We start from the raw sequence: 13,399 nt of genomic DNA, 5'->3' as shown, positions 1-13,399 counted from the left end.
GGCTGAAAAAACCTTAAGTCCACAAGGAGCTCCATCTCCATCAAAGCAACCATATAGAGTTGATAACCCAAGTCCTGTGTTTCACAAGTGTGAAAGGATCATCAGCCATGTGGGGACAGATTTCAGTGCTGGCATCGTCTTCAATCAGTCTTTATTGGTCTTTGTTATTTCATATTAGCCTCCAAATACCAGGCACTACCAAACCGCCATTCTGAATCCCTCTCACTCCCTCCACATCCGAGCAATTACCGAGTCATACCCATTCTCCCACCACAGCGTCTCCTGAAGCTGTTCTCTTTTGTCCCCAATGCCACTACCCTGACTCAGGCCAACGTCATCTCTTTGATGAGCCACCATGCAGCTTCTTGATCATTTTCCTGTTTTCATTCCTGTGCCTCTTTCCAGTACCTTCTTCACATTTCAGCCAGAGTGATTTGAGCAATTATGTTAATCTCTCTGAACCAGGAGCCCCCATCCCTTAGGATAAAGTCCCAACTCCTTAGGGTGGCATTTAAGACCTTTCCCCCATACCAATAAGATGGATCTTCCTCCCCCACCTCTGCATTCTCCACCTTAAAAAGAGTTATCCTTGTACCTTTTTCAGCTGCCTGACACCTCATCTTCCTTCGCAATTTAGCCCAGGCACCCTTTCCTGCGGGAGCCCTTCCTCAATGTCCCTTCCACTGCTGGGCTCCGTGGCCCTCCTCAGGTTTCCCCCATGCCCCTCCTCAGGTTCCCCCTCACAGCATTGGCCACACTACGTTGTCACTGCCTGCTTTCATTCCACATCCCCACACTAGGCTGTGAAACAGTCCTTCACTGCATCTGCACCCGTCCTTGTGCCTTCAGCACTTAGGACAGTGCCAGGCACCTAGTAGGTACTCAGGAAATGTCACCAGAACTAAGGGCAGGAGGAAGGACCACAATGAACATCAAAGGCAGGTTCCTCCTTTTACAGATGAGAAAACCAAGACTCAAAGAGGTTATTCAACTCCCCATGGTGACACAGCTGGCATCGGCCGAGTCACAGTCAGTATCCAGGTTCCCCTGTCTCCAACTGTAAATGGGCTGAGTCCAGTAGGCACCACCTGAGAATCCTGCTCTCATACACTCACGGCATCTGTGTCCATTCATGGGAGTCATTCCCATCCTTGACTGCCAGGGAGGCAGAAGCCAGTGCTGGAACAAACAAAGGCTAGAAATTACCATGGCCTCTTGCAGGCTGATCAGCTTCCCTCTCACTCCCTTATATAAAACTGTTGCTAACAATTACCCAAACTGATGAGCCAAATAATATTCTGGCTGCGGTCATGTTATCAAACTGAAACTCAGCCTGCCTGGGGCCTTCCAAGTAACTTTCATGGCCAGTTTGTATTTAAAGGAGAAGAAAATGTAAATGTATCAGATGACTCAAGCAGCTCTGTTTGGCAACTAACGGAGAGGCTAGTCGCAAAGGAGCAGGGCATTGCTCGTCTGCTCAAAGAATGAGGGTGTGCGTGCCAAATGGACTCCTAATACAATTGACATTTCTACTTTGTACCGAAAATGAATTTCCTCTACCCTCAGACCAGGGGCCTGAGAGCCAAATCTAGTATTCACCTCAGATTCCCTCTTGCTGCCTATAAACATAGCAGAAATGCATGGCCCAGAGCATCTTGAATCAGTTTGTATGGAGCAGGGATTCTTTGCTTTGCAAACAAGTTTCAGATCCTGGTGGGAAAGGACAAGGGCTATTGTAGGGGAGATTCACACACTCTCTTCCACTGCCACTAAAAGCAAATAAAAACCTCACTTTATTCATTCCTTGGGAGCCAGTATAACACTGGATCTGTAGTTTGAGTTCAAATCCCAGCTTCATTACCTAGTCACTGGAGGCCAAGTTACTTAACTCTTTGAGCTTCACTTTCCTTGTATATAAAATGAGGAGAAAGAATACTACATACCTCATAGTTTGTTTGTGAAGATTAAATGAGGTAACGAAAATAGAGCCTGTCTATGGGTACCCACTGGCCTTGTGCAGTGCAAAACCTATGCAATCATATGTGGTAGCCCTGGGGACTAGACAAATGAACTAGCCTGCTTTAAGGTCACTCCAGTGATGAGAATCCCCTATGCTCTATGTGAGGTCCTGGAGGACCTAGAAACACAACAGACTGCAACCTAGCCCTCTGCTGGCTAGCTCTCAATACTGAGAAGTTTTCTGTTTTCTGCATATGGCTAGTCAGTTTTCCCAGCACCATTTATTAAACAGGGAATCCTTTCCCCATTGCTTGTTTTTGTCAGATTTATCAAAGATCAGATGGTTGTACATGTGTGGAGTTATTTCTGAGGCCTCTGTTCTATTCCATTGGTCTATATATCTGTTTTGGTACCAGTACCATGCTGTTTTGGTTTCTGTAGCCTTGTGGTATAGTTTGAAGTCAGTTAGTGGGATGTCTCTAGCTGTGTTCTTTTTGCTTAAGATTGTCTTGGCTCTATGGGCTCTTTTTGACTTAAAACCTAGATAACAGTTTGATAGGTGCAGCAAACCACCATGGCACCTGTATACCCATGTAACAAACCTGCACGTTCTGCACATGTATCCCAGAACTTAAAGTAAAGCAAAAAAAAAAAAAACAAAAAAACAAAACAACAACAACAACAAAAAAACCAAAAACCTGAGAAGGAGGCACCCATCCTGCATGAGGCCAGAGTGTGGAGTAGAGAGACCAGCATGAGCCATAGTCAAACCCGGTCCCTTGCTCAAATAAACCTGTAGAATAAATAGTCCTCTAGTTCCTGTAGACCAGCACTTCCCAGTAGAACTTTCTGCCATGATAAAAATGTTCCATATCTGTGCAAATGATGACCACTAGCTGCGTGTAGCTATGGAGCACTTGAAACATGGTTGCAGCGAATGAGCAACAAAATGTTAACTTTTATTTAATTTAAAATAATTCAAAGTTGAAGGTAAATAGCCAATACTTGTACAGTGGCTACCATGTCAGACAGTCCAGTTCTAGCACTTATGGTATTCTTGTCTCTTTAAACCAGGACAGAGAACCTTAATATCAGCTTTCTTTGTCTTTGTTTTTGAGTGTCTAATGTGTGCCAAGTTGCTGCTGCAGGCTTGCTCTCTTTTGACAGCTCACAACATACAGCTGGAAAAGAAACAAAATCCCCATTTTACAGATGCAGAAAGAAGGCTTGGGGAGGCTAAGTTCTTGCCTGTGGCGACGAAAGAGCAGGTGGTGGTCTTTCTGATCCCTAGCTTTGCTCTTTCCACTGCTCCCAAACATTTTCAGGGCAGACCAGCAGCAAAAGGCAGAGATTTTATCCCCAGGGTGTGAGGAGCTACTCATCTCAGGGTTTAATGCAGCTCAGATGGCCCTAAGCTGGTTGATGAGATAACATAGGCCTGGCTCGCTGTGAGAAGCACTGTGGGGGCTTTATAGGTGATTCAGAGAGTGGCCAGCCTTGGGATGGGGATGGGGTCTTTGGAAGATGCATCAGCAGGGGAGGAAAAAAGCTAAAGATGCTTTGTGGGCAAAGTGATGCACCTAATGATGGATTTCAGCAACTCAGCAGGAGCAAGAGAGAAAGGGTGTGGTGGAATCCACAACACACCCAGCTCATTGCACAGATCACAGAAGGTGTCTGTGAAAGCCTTTCTGCCACAAAGAGTGTAGAGCTGCACTCTCCATTTGTGAGCCCTGCCATGGACGAGGTATACCTCACATATGTGCAGTGCCTCAGCTAGGTTTTCATTTCCGGGTTGTTAAATGTTTGGCCAGCACCCAGGATGTCCTAGAGGAGTTCAGAAGAGTCACAGACCCATGTGATGTTAGAGGTAGGCAGGACCTCAGAGACCCCCACTGCAGCCCCCTTGTTTTACAGATGGAAGCCCTAAAGCCCAGAAAGGGAAAGAGACTTACCCTGAGTCATACAAGCAGAGCCAGGTCTTAAACTATGTCACTTCATAATTCACACTTTCCACTCATCCTCCCTCGTGGGGCAACATGTCACCCCTGTACCTACCTTGGAGGATACAAAATGCATGTGAGGGCATTGACTGGGAACGGAGACAAATGATTCACAGCAGTTGAAATACAACAAGCACTTACTACTGCCAGTCACTGGGATGAGCACTTTAGACTGATTGCTTCATTTAAGCTGCATGGCATCTGGCATTACTGCCCCATTTTACAGATGGGGAAGCTGCTGTAAACTGGTTTGCCCTGTCTTATACAACCAGATGTGGTGGAACTGACACTCTTGTTATTAAGTCAGCATGCCTCCAAATCTTAGCCATCTAGCTCCTGCACTTGCTGCCTGGGTTTTTCTTGCTCGGATGCTGCTACATTTCTTCCTGCAATTATCTTGTATATTTTCATGTCTTCTAAGGAGAAGAAACCTAATACTTCTCCCTCTTTCTTCCTCTTCTCTTCTTTTCCTTCATCCTACTAGGGTACAACAGCTTACAGTCAAGAGACACGGTTCTGACATTGGCAACCTCTGTGACTTGGGCACATTGCCTCCCCTTTCTGGCTGCTGTCATTTCTAAAATGTACTGCTGGTTGGGTTGATTCTAAACTTCTCTTACAGACAGTAGAGTAGAGTGAGTAAGAACCTCATCTGACAATTACAGAGCTCAGTATGTGTGTTAGGCTTTAAATGCTTTATATAAATGGACTCATATGATCCTCATGATCACTCTCTCAGGTAGTAGACTCCATGCCCATTTAGCAATCAGAGAACTTGAGGCATAGAGAAGTTAAAGAACGTCCCCAAATCTACCCAGCTGGGAAGTTGCCAAGCTTGCATATGAATTCAGGTAGTTTGACTCACACCCATGCTCTTAAAACCATGACACTAGCATCATTCGAAAACACTTTTTTGCTTTCTAACAGTCAGTTCCCAAGTCTGCAAAAATAATATAATTTCTACTCTACTGTATTGTTCAAGTGATTTTTAAAGCACTGAGCATGTTATAGGTGTTTGATAATATTATTATATGCCTTCAGCTCTCTGTGGATCTGTGTAGCTAAAGCAGCAGGGGACTTAGAGCTCAATATGCTCTTGTAAAAACAGATGCACAGGCACAGAGAGGCAAACTGTTTTGCTGAGAGATGTTCAGTCCTCTTATAAGAGATTTCACCTTAGCATGAAGAATTGTACATTTGGAGTCAAACATACTCAGTCAGTTCCCTGACAACACCCAGAAAAAGTACCCTCTGGTCTTCCCAGATTGGAGCTTCAATTATGCCAGATCTTCTCTGGTCAAACTAGACTCAGTCAGCAATAATCAACTACGAAGTTCTGCACCAGGTGGTAGGCAATTTCTGAATGCACTAGCGTCTACTCTTAAAGAAGGATTTAAAAATCCAAAGAGGCTCCAGAAAGTCTGGCAAAGATATGGAGGTGGGAAAGCAAGAAAAGTTTGCAGGAGAAACAAAGCGATTCACTTGTCTAGAAGGAAGGATATGTACATAGCAAGAGATGGAGCCAGAAATGTCATCTGGATTCCACTGTAGAAGCCCTGAAGTGCCAACCTACCAGTATGCCTTGTTTTGAAGGCTAAGGTGTCTTAGCAAAAGGATGCTATGTATTTTTAAAAGCAAATTTCGCAACACAAAGTACCAGATGAACTGGGCAGGAGAGAGATAAGCCAATGGTAGCAAAACCAGTGCTTTATGCTCCCATCTTTCATTCACAGTGGGGCCTCCCCAGTGTGAAACTCCATGAGCAGACTCCGGCTACTTCTAATACATTCTCTGTTACAAACCAAGCTCTCCAGCCAGCCCTGGCCCAAGTAGTGCTGAGGTCTGCAGCCCTTCAGGGGCTGGAAGCCAAATGCATCACAGGCCCAGGCCAAGGCTCCAGGAAATTGGGGTCAATTTCCTACTCCCCAGAGGGCCCAGGAGAATCATGGGGCCTAGAGCCTGGGGCTCTGAGAGGGAGAGTCTGGGCTCTTTGAAGCCACATGAAGCTGCATAACTTTGCCATGAGCCCCTACAGAACCTCTGGGAGTGAACTCTGCAAGCCGCCTTGCAGCTGCATGCTCAAGATGGGCCACCCTTCTCCTGAGGCCAGAGAGGTTTCCATTGCAATTGTACCCTCCTTCTCCCGGCACAGGAGAGGCCTGGAAAGGGGCCCCTTTCTCTTCCGATCCTGTATCTTTGCAGCTGTTTTCTCACATAGGGGAGCCTCAGCTTACATCAGTTCTTTTAAGGAGTTTATTCATTTTCTCATGCATTCATTCATAATTTACTACCTCACTCATTCATTTCTTCATTTACTCACTTGTGCATTTATTTTCTCATCCACGCATTCATTTATTTTCTTATTTCTTAAAGAAATACATTCTATCACTCTCCACCAATTCACCCCATCTTTTGTTAAACAAACAATTCTTGAATAAACAAAAATGTCTATTAAGTGATGAATGAATGCACTGAGTGACCTGGACCTGTTAGGCATTGTGGAAGACCCTGAGGATACAAGGTTGAATAGGACACCGGCCTGGGCCTTGAGGAACTCATTGTCTGGTTGCAAAACCGATGATAAACAAATAGGTAATGTCTTGTCAGAGACATTTAGGTAGTGCCCCATGCAGAATTGAGGTGGCATGAGAGCAGGATGGGTTGTGCCAGATAAGGTGTTTGCAAGGTAGACAAGGTGGGTGGGTAGGAAACATAGCAGAGGGGGCCGGGCACGGTGGCTCAAGCCTGTAATCCCAGCACTTTGGGAGGCCAAGACGGGCGGATCACAAGGTCAGGAGATCGAGACCATCCTGGCTAACACAGTGAAACCCCGTCTCTACTAAAAAAATACAAAAACCTAGCCGGGCGAGGTGTCGGGCGCCTGTAGTCCCAGCTACTCCGGGGGCTGAGGCAGGAGAATGGCGTAAACCCGGGAGGCGGAGCTTGCAGTGAGTTGAGATCCGGCCACTGCACTCCAGCCTGGGCAACAGAGGGAGACTCCGTCTCAAAAAAAAAAAAAAAAAAAAAGAAAGAAACATAGCAGACGGAAGGAGCAGTGAGCATGAAAGCACAACATATGAAGCCTTCACGAATGCAGGCAGTTTAAACTGAAGTTCAAGGCTGGTGGTGGTGCTCTGGAGAGCAAGAAACTGGAGAATTAGGCAGAATTAAGGCTGGGAGGGCTCTGGAGCCAGCACAGGAGTTTGCATGGAAGCTGAAGGTCACAGGAAGCCATTGCATAAATTTTTGCATTGGTGGAGCACAGCCAGCTCCTCTGGCCTCATGTCAAGTTTCTCATCTTATTATAAGCCTGAAAGGGGTAGAGAATATATAGCTTGTTCTTAGGTCCTTCAGAATATGGGTCCCCTGCGCAGAAACCACCTGTGATTCTCCATTTCTTTTTCATAGAGTCTAAACTACTCAAGTTGGCATTTAAGGCTCCACACTTTATCTGTGTTACCAGCTCATCTTCCCCTTCTTCATGCCTTGAGTCATACAATTAGAACCACACCAGGCCCTCCAACACGCACTGTATTTTTCATCATTTGCACACGCCCTTCCATCTTCCAGGATTGTCTTCTGTTCCTTTTCTGCCTGCAATTCCATGCATCCTTGAAAATCCTTTTCCATATATCATTTTCTCTAAGTGGCCTTCCCTGATTGTCCCCCCATAGCCAGTTACTCTTCCTTGTGTACTCACAGCACTGGTATAATATTTAACCTGCCTCACTGAGCACAGTCACAGTGACATGGCTGGTGGCTCACATGACTGCCATTCCCATTAGCTCGCAGAGGCGGGCACTGGCTCTCTTCACTTCTGCACCCCACAGAGCTGGGCACAGATTGGACACTAAGGAATCTTACTTGAATTAACTTTCTGAAATTCGGAGGTTGGAAGGGGACTTCAAGAAGAGATTACGTCTTCAAGCTGTGTTTGCCTAATGCTTTGCAGAAGATCGAGAAACTGTAGTTCCCTGTTTTAAAGAATTGGGAGGAAAGCACAGATATAAGTACCCCCATATCACCCTCTTCATGCCATTATTGTTGGAATGGAATGGAGTGGAATAGAATGGAATGGAATGAAAGAAAGAGAAGATCAGGAAAGGAAAAGAAATGTCTTAGAAGAAAAAGCTTCTCAACTAGACCCAGACTATTTAGTCAACATATGACAGAGCCCTGACATAGGATACTTTCTCACTATTTAAGAGGAAGCAAACTTTAGTAGTCCTCATTAACCCATGCACTTATTCTCTGTGTCAATCAAGGAGCTGATGGGCTCCTAACCTCTGAATTAAAAAAAAAAAAAAACTCACACACACAAATCAAAACTATAATTGGCTCTGATTGAAATTTCTGAAAGACTACTAAGCTCGGACTTGGGAGTTTGGCATTCTGGAAAGCCTTGAGCAAGTTTCTTCCTGGGCTGAGTCCTCAGTTTCCCAATATGTAAAATGGAAACACACTAACAATACCTCCCTTTCAGGGTGGTTGAGTTTCAACCATTGTTAAGAAATTGTTTTGGAACACTTCAGAGCTCTGGAGAGTGAAAAATTGTTTTCTGTTTTATTCTGAATAGCTTATTCAATTGGGGCTGGTGTCTCTCTTGGTCCTGACTCTGCTGTTTCTCTGTTGTTCAGGGACGTGGGAGCAACATCATTCATTGCCGGAAAGATGGCACCTGGAGTGGCTCCTTCCATGTCTGCCAGGAGATGCAAGGCCAGTGCTCGGTCCCAAACCAGCTCAACAGCAACCTCAAACTGCAGTGCCCTGATGGCTATACCATAGGTATGATGGGCCCAAGAGGGGAGCAATAGGAGGGGCAATTCCTTCCAGCAATTCAGGGCTAATGCCTAGGTGGGTCATTGAACACCCTGGTCACATGAGTTCGTGCATAGGCACTATGGAAAGAGAGATGAATGAGTGTAGACTATGCCCTCCCAAAAAGAGAATCAGGGACAGGGATGTGGTGACCCAGTGGTGGGTGAGTGTAGACAGTTACACCAGAATACAGAAAAGCTGTCAGGTGCCTGAGGGGGACACAGAAGACTCCCAGAGGAAGGGATGCTTTCATGGGGATTTGAAAAAGCTTGTTGGGGAAGAAATGCTATTGCAGGCAGAAGAAACTGTGACTGAGGAGCAGGAGTTATGAAAGCACACATCACATTTAGGGAAGCAATAGTAGTCTGGTGCAGCTGCTTTTATTATTAATTTTTAAATTTGCATCATACTAAACATTCTTGAGTACCTGATATAGTTCACGCCCTTCATCAAGCACTTGAAAGGCATTATATCTTATCCTTACAATAACCTTTAGTAGATGAGGGCATCAAAACTTGAGGGGATAATGGAACATGCTCCCAAATCCTGAGACCCATCCCATTCCAAAGCCTGATTTTTTTCTGTGGCATCTCAGCTGCATCCAAGATGACCATAAACTGCATTTTCAAAATACTCTTTGTATGGTGACAGGCCAGCTCAAGAAATACACACAGTGAGAAGAGACAAGTTGGGATTGTATGCCAGGGATTTGCCTCGTTGAAACCAGTTATCTGGACAGATGCCTTAATCACAAGCACCACAGCTTTCCAGGGTACTCAGAGTGCAAGGAGTATGACCTCATTTAAGGGTAGTGATGCTGACCTTTTGGACTGATTCCCTAATTGACCATGATGAAAAGCCTGGGGAACTGAATGTTCTTTCTCCTGGCCAATATGATTTATGAAGCAATCGCCAGGGATGTCTGGTGTAGAAGGTTATCTGAATGTGCAGAGATCCAACATGATTTTCATCCAGCAAACAGAGAGTTATCACTGCATGTCCAGAAGCAAGGCCTGTGGTTGGAGAGGGACGGTTCATGGGGACTATCCATCCCTTTTTGAAGATGAAAACACATGCCCTCAGATAGCAGAAGTTCTTCACCTTAACTTACAGTGGGAATCAGCACTCTTGCGTTTAGCCCAAGACACTGGATCCTGCATGGGTCAGAAAACACCAAAGCACATGATTGCTCTCACTGATGGTTTGGAAGGTACTTTAAGATCTTACACAGCCACCAATTCACAAGATGCTGACCAGGAGGGTTGCAGAGAGATGGGATCTTATAGGACCTGCTAATATAGGCATTCTAGAAGGTGGGGCAACAACTGTTGCCATGGTGAGCAGCATGGGCTGCACCATCCCAAGGCCAACACTTTCTTTCTCCTTTCCATCATTCCTGATAGGTGTGTGTGTGGTCCTGATAGGTGTGTATGTCTGTGAGGGGGTCCCAACCTCCAGCTCAATCATAATATGCAAGTGAATATTCATTCATACTCTTAACTGGCATTGAGTGGCCTTGTGAGAAAAAGCCTAATTAAGTGACCTTTAGGGAAAAACTACAGAAACAAATTTGCTGCATATCTATACCCACTGACACATTCAAATACATTCGCATGTTCATACATAAACACATGCCACATGCTGAAATGCTTCATAACCAAACAGCCCCAAACACATACATCATATAGTAAGCTCATGCCTAACACCTATACATCAGCCAAATACCACACAAATGCATCACTCACACAAACACATACACACACAGGTAACACATAAACCTATACATAGCACTCACATGCAGTACATACAAATCTCATACTTCAACAAACGCAAACACATTTTATGTCCCAAAACAAGTCAAACACACAGAAAGATGAACAAAAGGCAAACAAATCTCATAGACACATTTACACATTTTATTCACGTTTCAACTGTATGCAAATGAGTACAATACCTGGCTCTCTTCTCTCCATCAGAACAGTGGAGAAAAAGGGGAAGGGGTGGGAGGGTGGTATTTCTTTACCTCCTGAGTGTTTTCATGGTCAAAGCAGAAAGGGGAAAAAGTCTATGTGATGTTGCAACCTGAATTAACTCCCCTTTCCTGTACCCCAAGTCCCCACGGCTGGCGCCCAGATGTCCATCTTATGAACGTGATAATCCAGGGCAGATGAGGAGTGCATAGGGACACTGGAGGAGAGCAGAGAGAAAAAGCCACACAGGCAGACAGGAAGGCTGAGGATGAGAGTGAGAAGCAAGGCAGGAGGGCAGTTGTTGCTCATCCACTGCTCAGCCCCAGCTGTGTCCTCGCTTTCCTTCAAATGCCCCTGATTTCCACCTCCCAGGCTGAGCCCTTCCCTGGGGAGAATCCACTTTGCCAAGGAGAGGGATTTGATCACTGGCCTTATAAGCAGGGATGAGATATGTGTCGGGCTTGGGGGCTGGAGGGCACCTTCTGGAGTCACCCAGACCAGCTCCCCCTGAGTGCCTCCCCCAGGCCACCTGGGGAGGCTTCTGTGGCAGTTATGAGCCCTCAGAAAGTTGCTGCTGCTGCCACCAGGGCTGCCACTCTCCCCGCGCCTCCCGGGAAGGAGACGCAGAGGCCTGGTGAGATCACCACTCTGTAAGGATGCCAATTACGGCTCATATATCACAACACAGCAGCCTGGTCCTAAAGCCCCAGAGCTGGCGTGGGGGAGGGGAGCCTAGGAGAGGGAGACGCAGAGAAGAGAAATTAAGACACGACTGCTGCATTGGACAGCAAGTGTCTCCTGTTTTGACCACTGGTTGTTTTTTTTTTTTTAATTTTATATTTTTTTCCTCTCTTGGGATAAGATAGCCTTTGTCTATTTCTCAGAGGCTGCATTTTTTTTTTCAAAAGAATTTTATTATCAGCCTTGTCTCATCTTTGCTACCTAAAAACTCCTTTAGAACTGGTCTCACAATAAAGCATACCCCATAAGCAGTTCCTCTGACTGCTTAGGGATCTTTGCTCCTTATTATCATCACTCATCGTTTTTGTCTGTTTGTGTGGTCCCCATTTCTTGTCTCTCTGGCCCCTCACCATCTCTCCTGCTTCGATGGCTGCCTCCTTCTCTCCTCTCTCTGTGTGGCTGCATTGTATCGATTGTGGGGCCTGGAATTAGAGATGTGGCTCTCTCCTCAACAGCTTTGTGCCCTGAGTTTTGTGCCTTTTGGCTCTCTAGCCTGTGAAACGGGTGTCATGACTGAAATGGGCTGGATTTGCAGGGAAATCAGGTAACATAGGAAAACCACCGGGTGGGGCCAGAAATTGCCCCCAGTCAGGCTCAGTGTCCCTGTGTTTGAAGTGAAGGGCTTCTACTCAGGAGGCTGAGGCGGGAGAATGGTTTGAACCCAGGAGGCGGAGGTTGCAGTGAGCCGAGATCGTACCACTGCACTCCAGCCTGGGTGACAGAGCGAGACTCTCATAATTAAAAAAAAAAGTAAAAATAAACACAAATTTAAAAAGTAAAGGGCTTTTAAACATGGTCCTGCCTCTGCCACTCCATCCTTGCTCTTTCTTTAGATTTGTGAGCCTCTTAGACTAGAAAGGATGATAAGATGGCAACAGGAAGGGCACTGGATAGATTGTATATATATATACATATACATATACATGTATACATGCCTCTATGTATATTGCATGTTTATGTGTGTATGTATATACATATCTGTTTGTGCATGCCATGTTAGTCATTCAGCTTTTCATGGACTCATTACCTGATTTATTTTTTTTACATCATATATATATACACACACACACACACACACACACATATATATATTCTATTAACTATTTTAGAAGCCCCCTTCCAAATATACGTATATATGTATATTTGGAAGGGGGCTTCTAAAATAGCTAATACATACATATGTATATTTGGAAGGGGGGGGCCTTTAAAATAGCTAATAGAATAGGATATTTAAAGAAAAGAGTTGACTTGCTCCTAGTGTTTGGAGGGTGGTTTTGATACTAAGACAGAGAAATGGCCTCCTTCAGGCCTAGTCGGATTCTGACCGGTTGTTTCTTTGCCCACATGAATAAATGCCTCTTTGGGGTACTGAGTACTTTCCATGGACTAGGCTTGATTTTTCAGATGACCGCAGGATGTGTGAGGTCAGGGTAGAGAATGAATGAGTTGAATTACAGTCAGCTTGCCAACCCACAGTCTGGAAGTCAACTGTCTTCACGCAAAAGTTCCTGGACCAAGGGCTTCTATGTAGTAGCCCTATCTCTGTTAGTCATTTACCCCTTCTTTGACTCATTATCCAATTTTTTTAAATTCCTTTATCCATTTAATTCATAATTTACTCATTCACTTATCCATTTATGTACTTAATTCCTCCTTTATAAGATACCTAAATGCATATTCATCTGTCAGTCATCATGCCATTCATTTATCCATTAATTCATTCATTTCCTGATCCATTGATGTATTTATTCATTCTCTGTCTCTTATACTCATTTCACATATACTTATTGAGTGCCTATAATCTGCCATGCATAGTGCCAAGCTCTGGACATAGAATGGGGACTATGGGTAGTACTGGCCCTATAGAATTATAGTCCAGCAGGGAAGAGAGCTATTGATATCACACTC

The 13,399-nt window shown here is 45.0% G+C and overlaps 1 protein-coding gene across 2 annotated transcripts in view; it reads left to right on the top strand.

The window, feature by feature from the left end:
- Positions 1-13,399, top strand: part of PAPPA (pappalysin 1) — a 255,057-nt gene that overhangs the window by 205,260 nt on the left and 36,398 nt on the right. For both annotated transcript variants that reach the window (XR_004443585.1, XM_033237652.1), the window contains exon 18: positions 8,600-8,747. Coding sequence is in view for 1 of the 2 variants with exons in the window: in XM_033237652.1 (XP_033093543.1) it covers positions 8,600-8,747 (148 nt within the window). In the remaining variant the exon portion in view is untranslated. The remainder of the gene's footprint in view (positions 1-8,599; positions 8,748-13,399) is intronic.

Source organism: Trachypithecus francoisi, unplaced genomic scaffold, assembly GCF_009764315.1.
Source record: "Trachypithecus francoisi isolate TF-2019V2 unplaced genomic scaffold, Tfra_2.0 Lachesis_group16, whole genome shotgun sequence".
Taxonomy (NCBI): Eukaryota; Metazoa; Chordata; class Mammalia; order Primates; family Cercopithecidae; genus Trachypithecus; species Trachypithecus francoisi.
The sequence above is the reverse complement of the archived record's forward strand: the minus strand, read 5'-3'. Positions and strand labels throughout refer to the sequence as shown.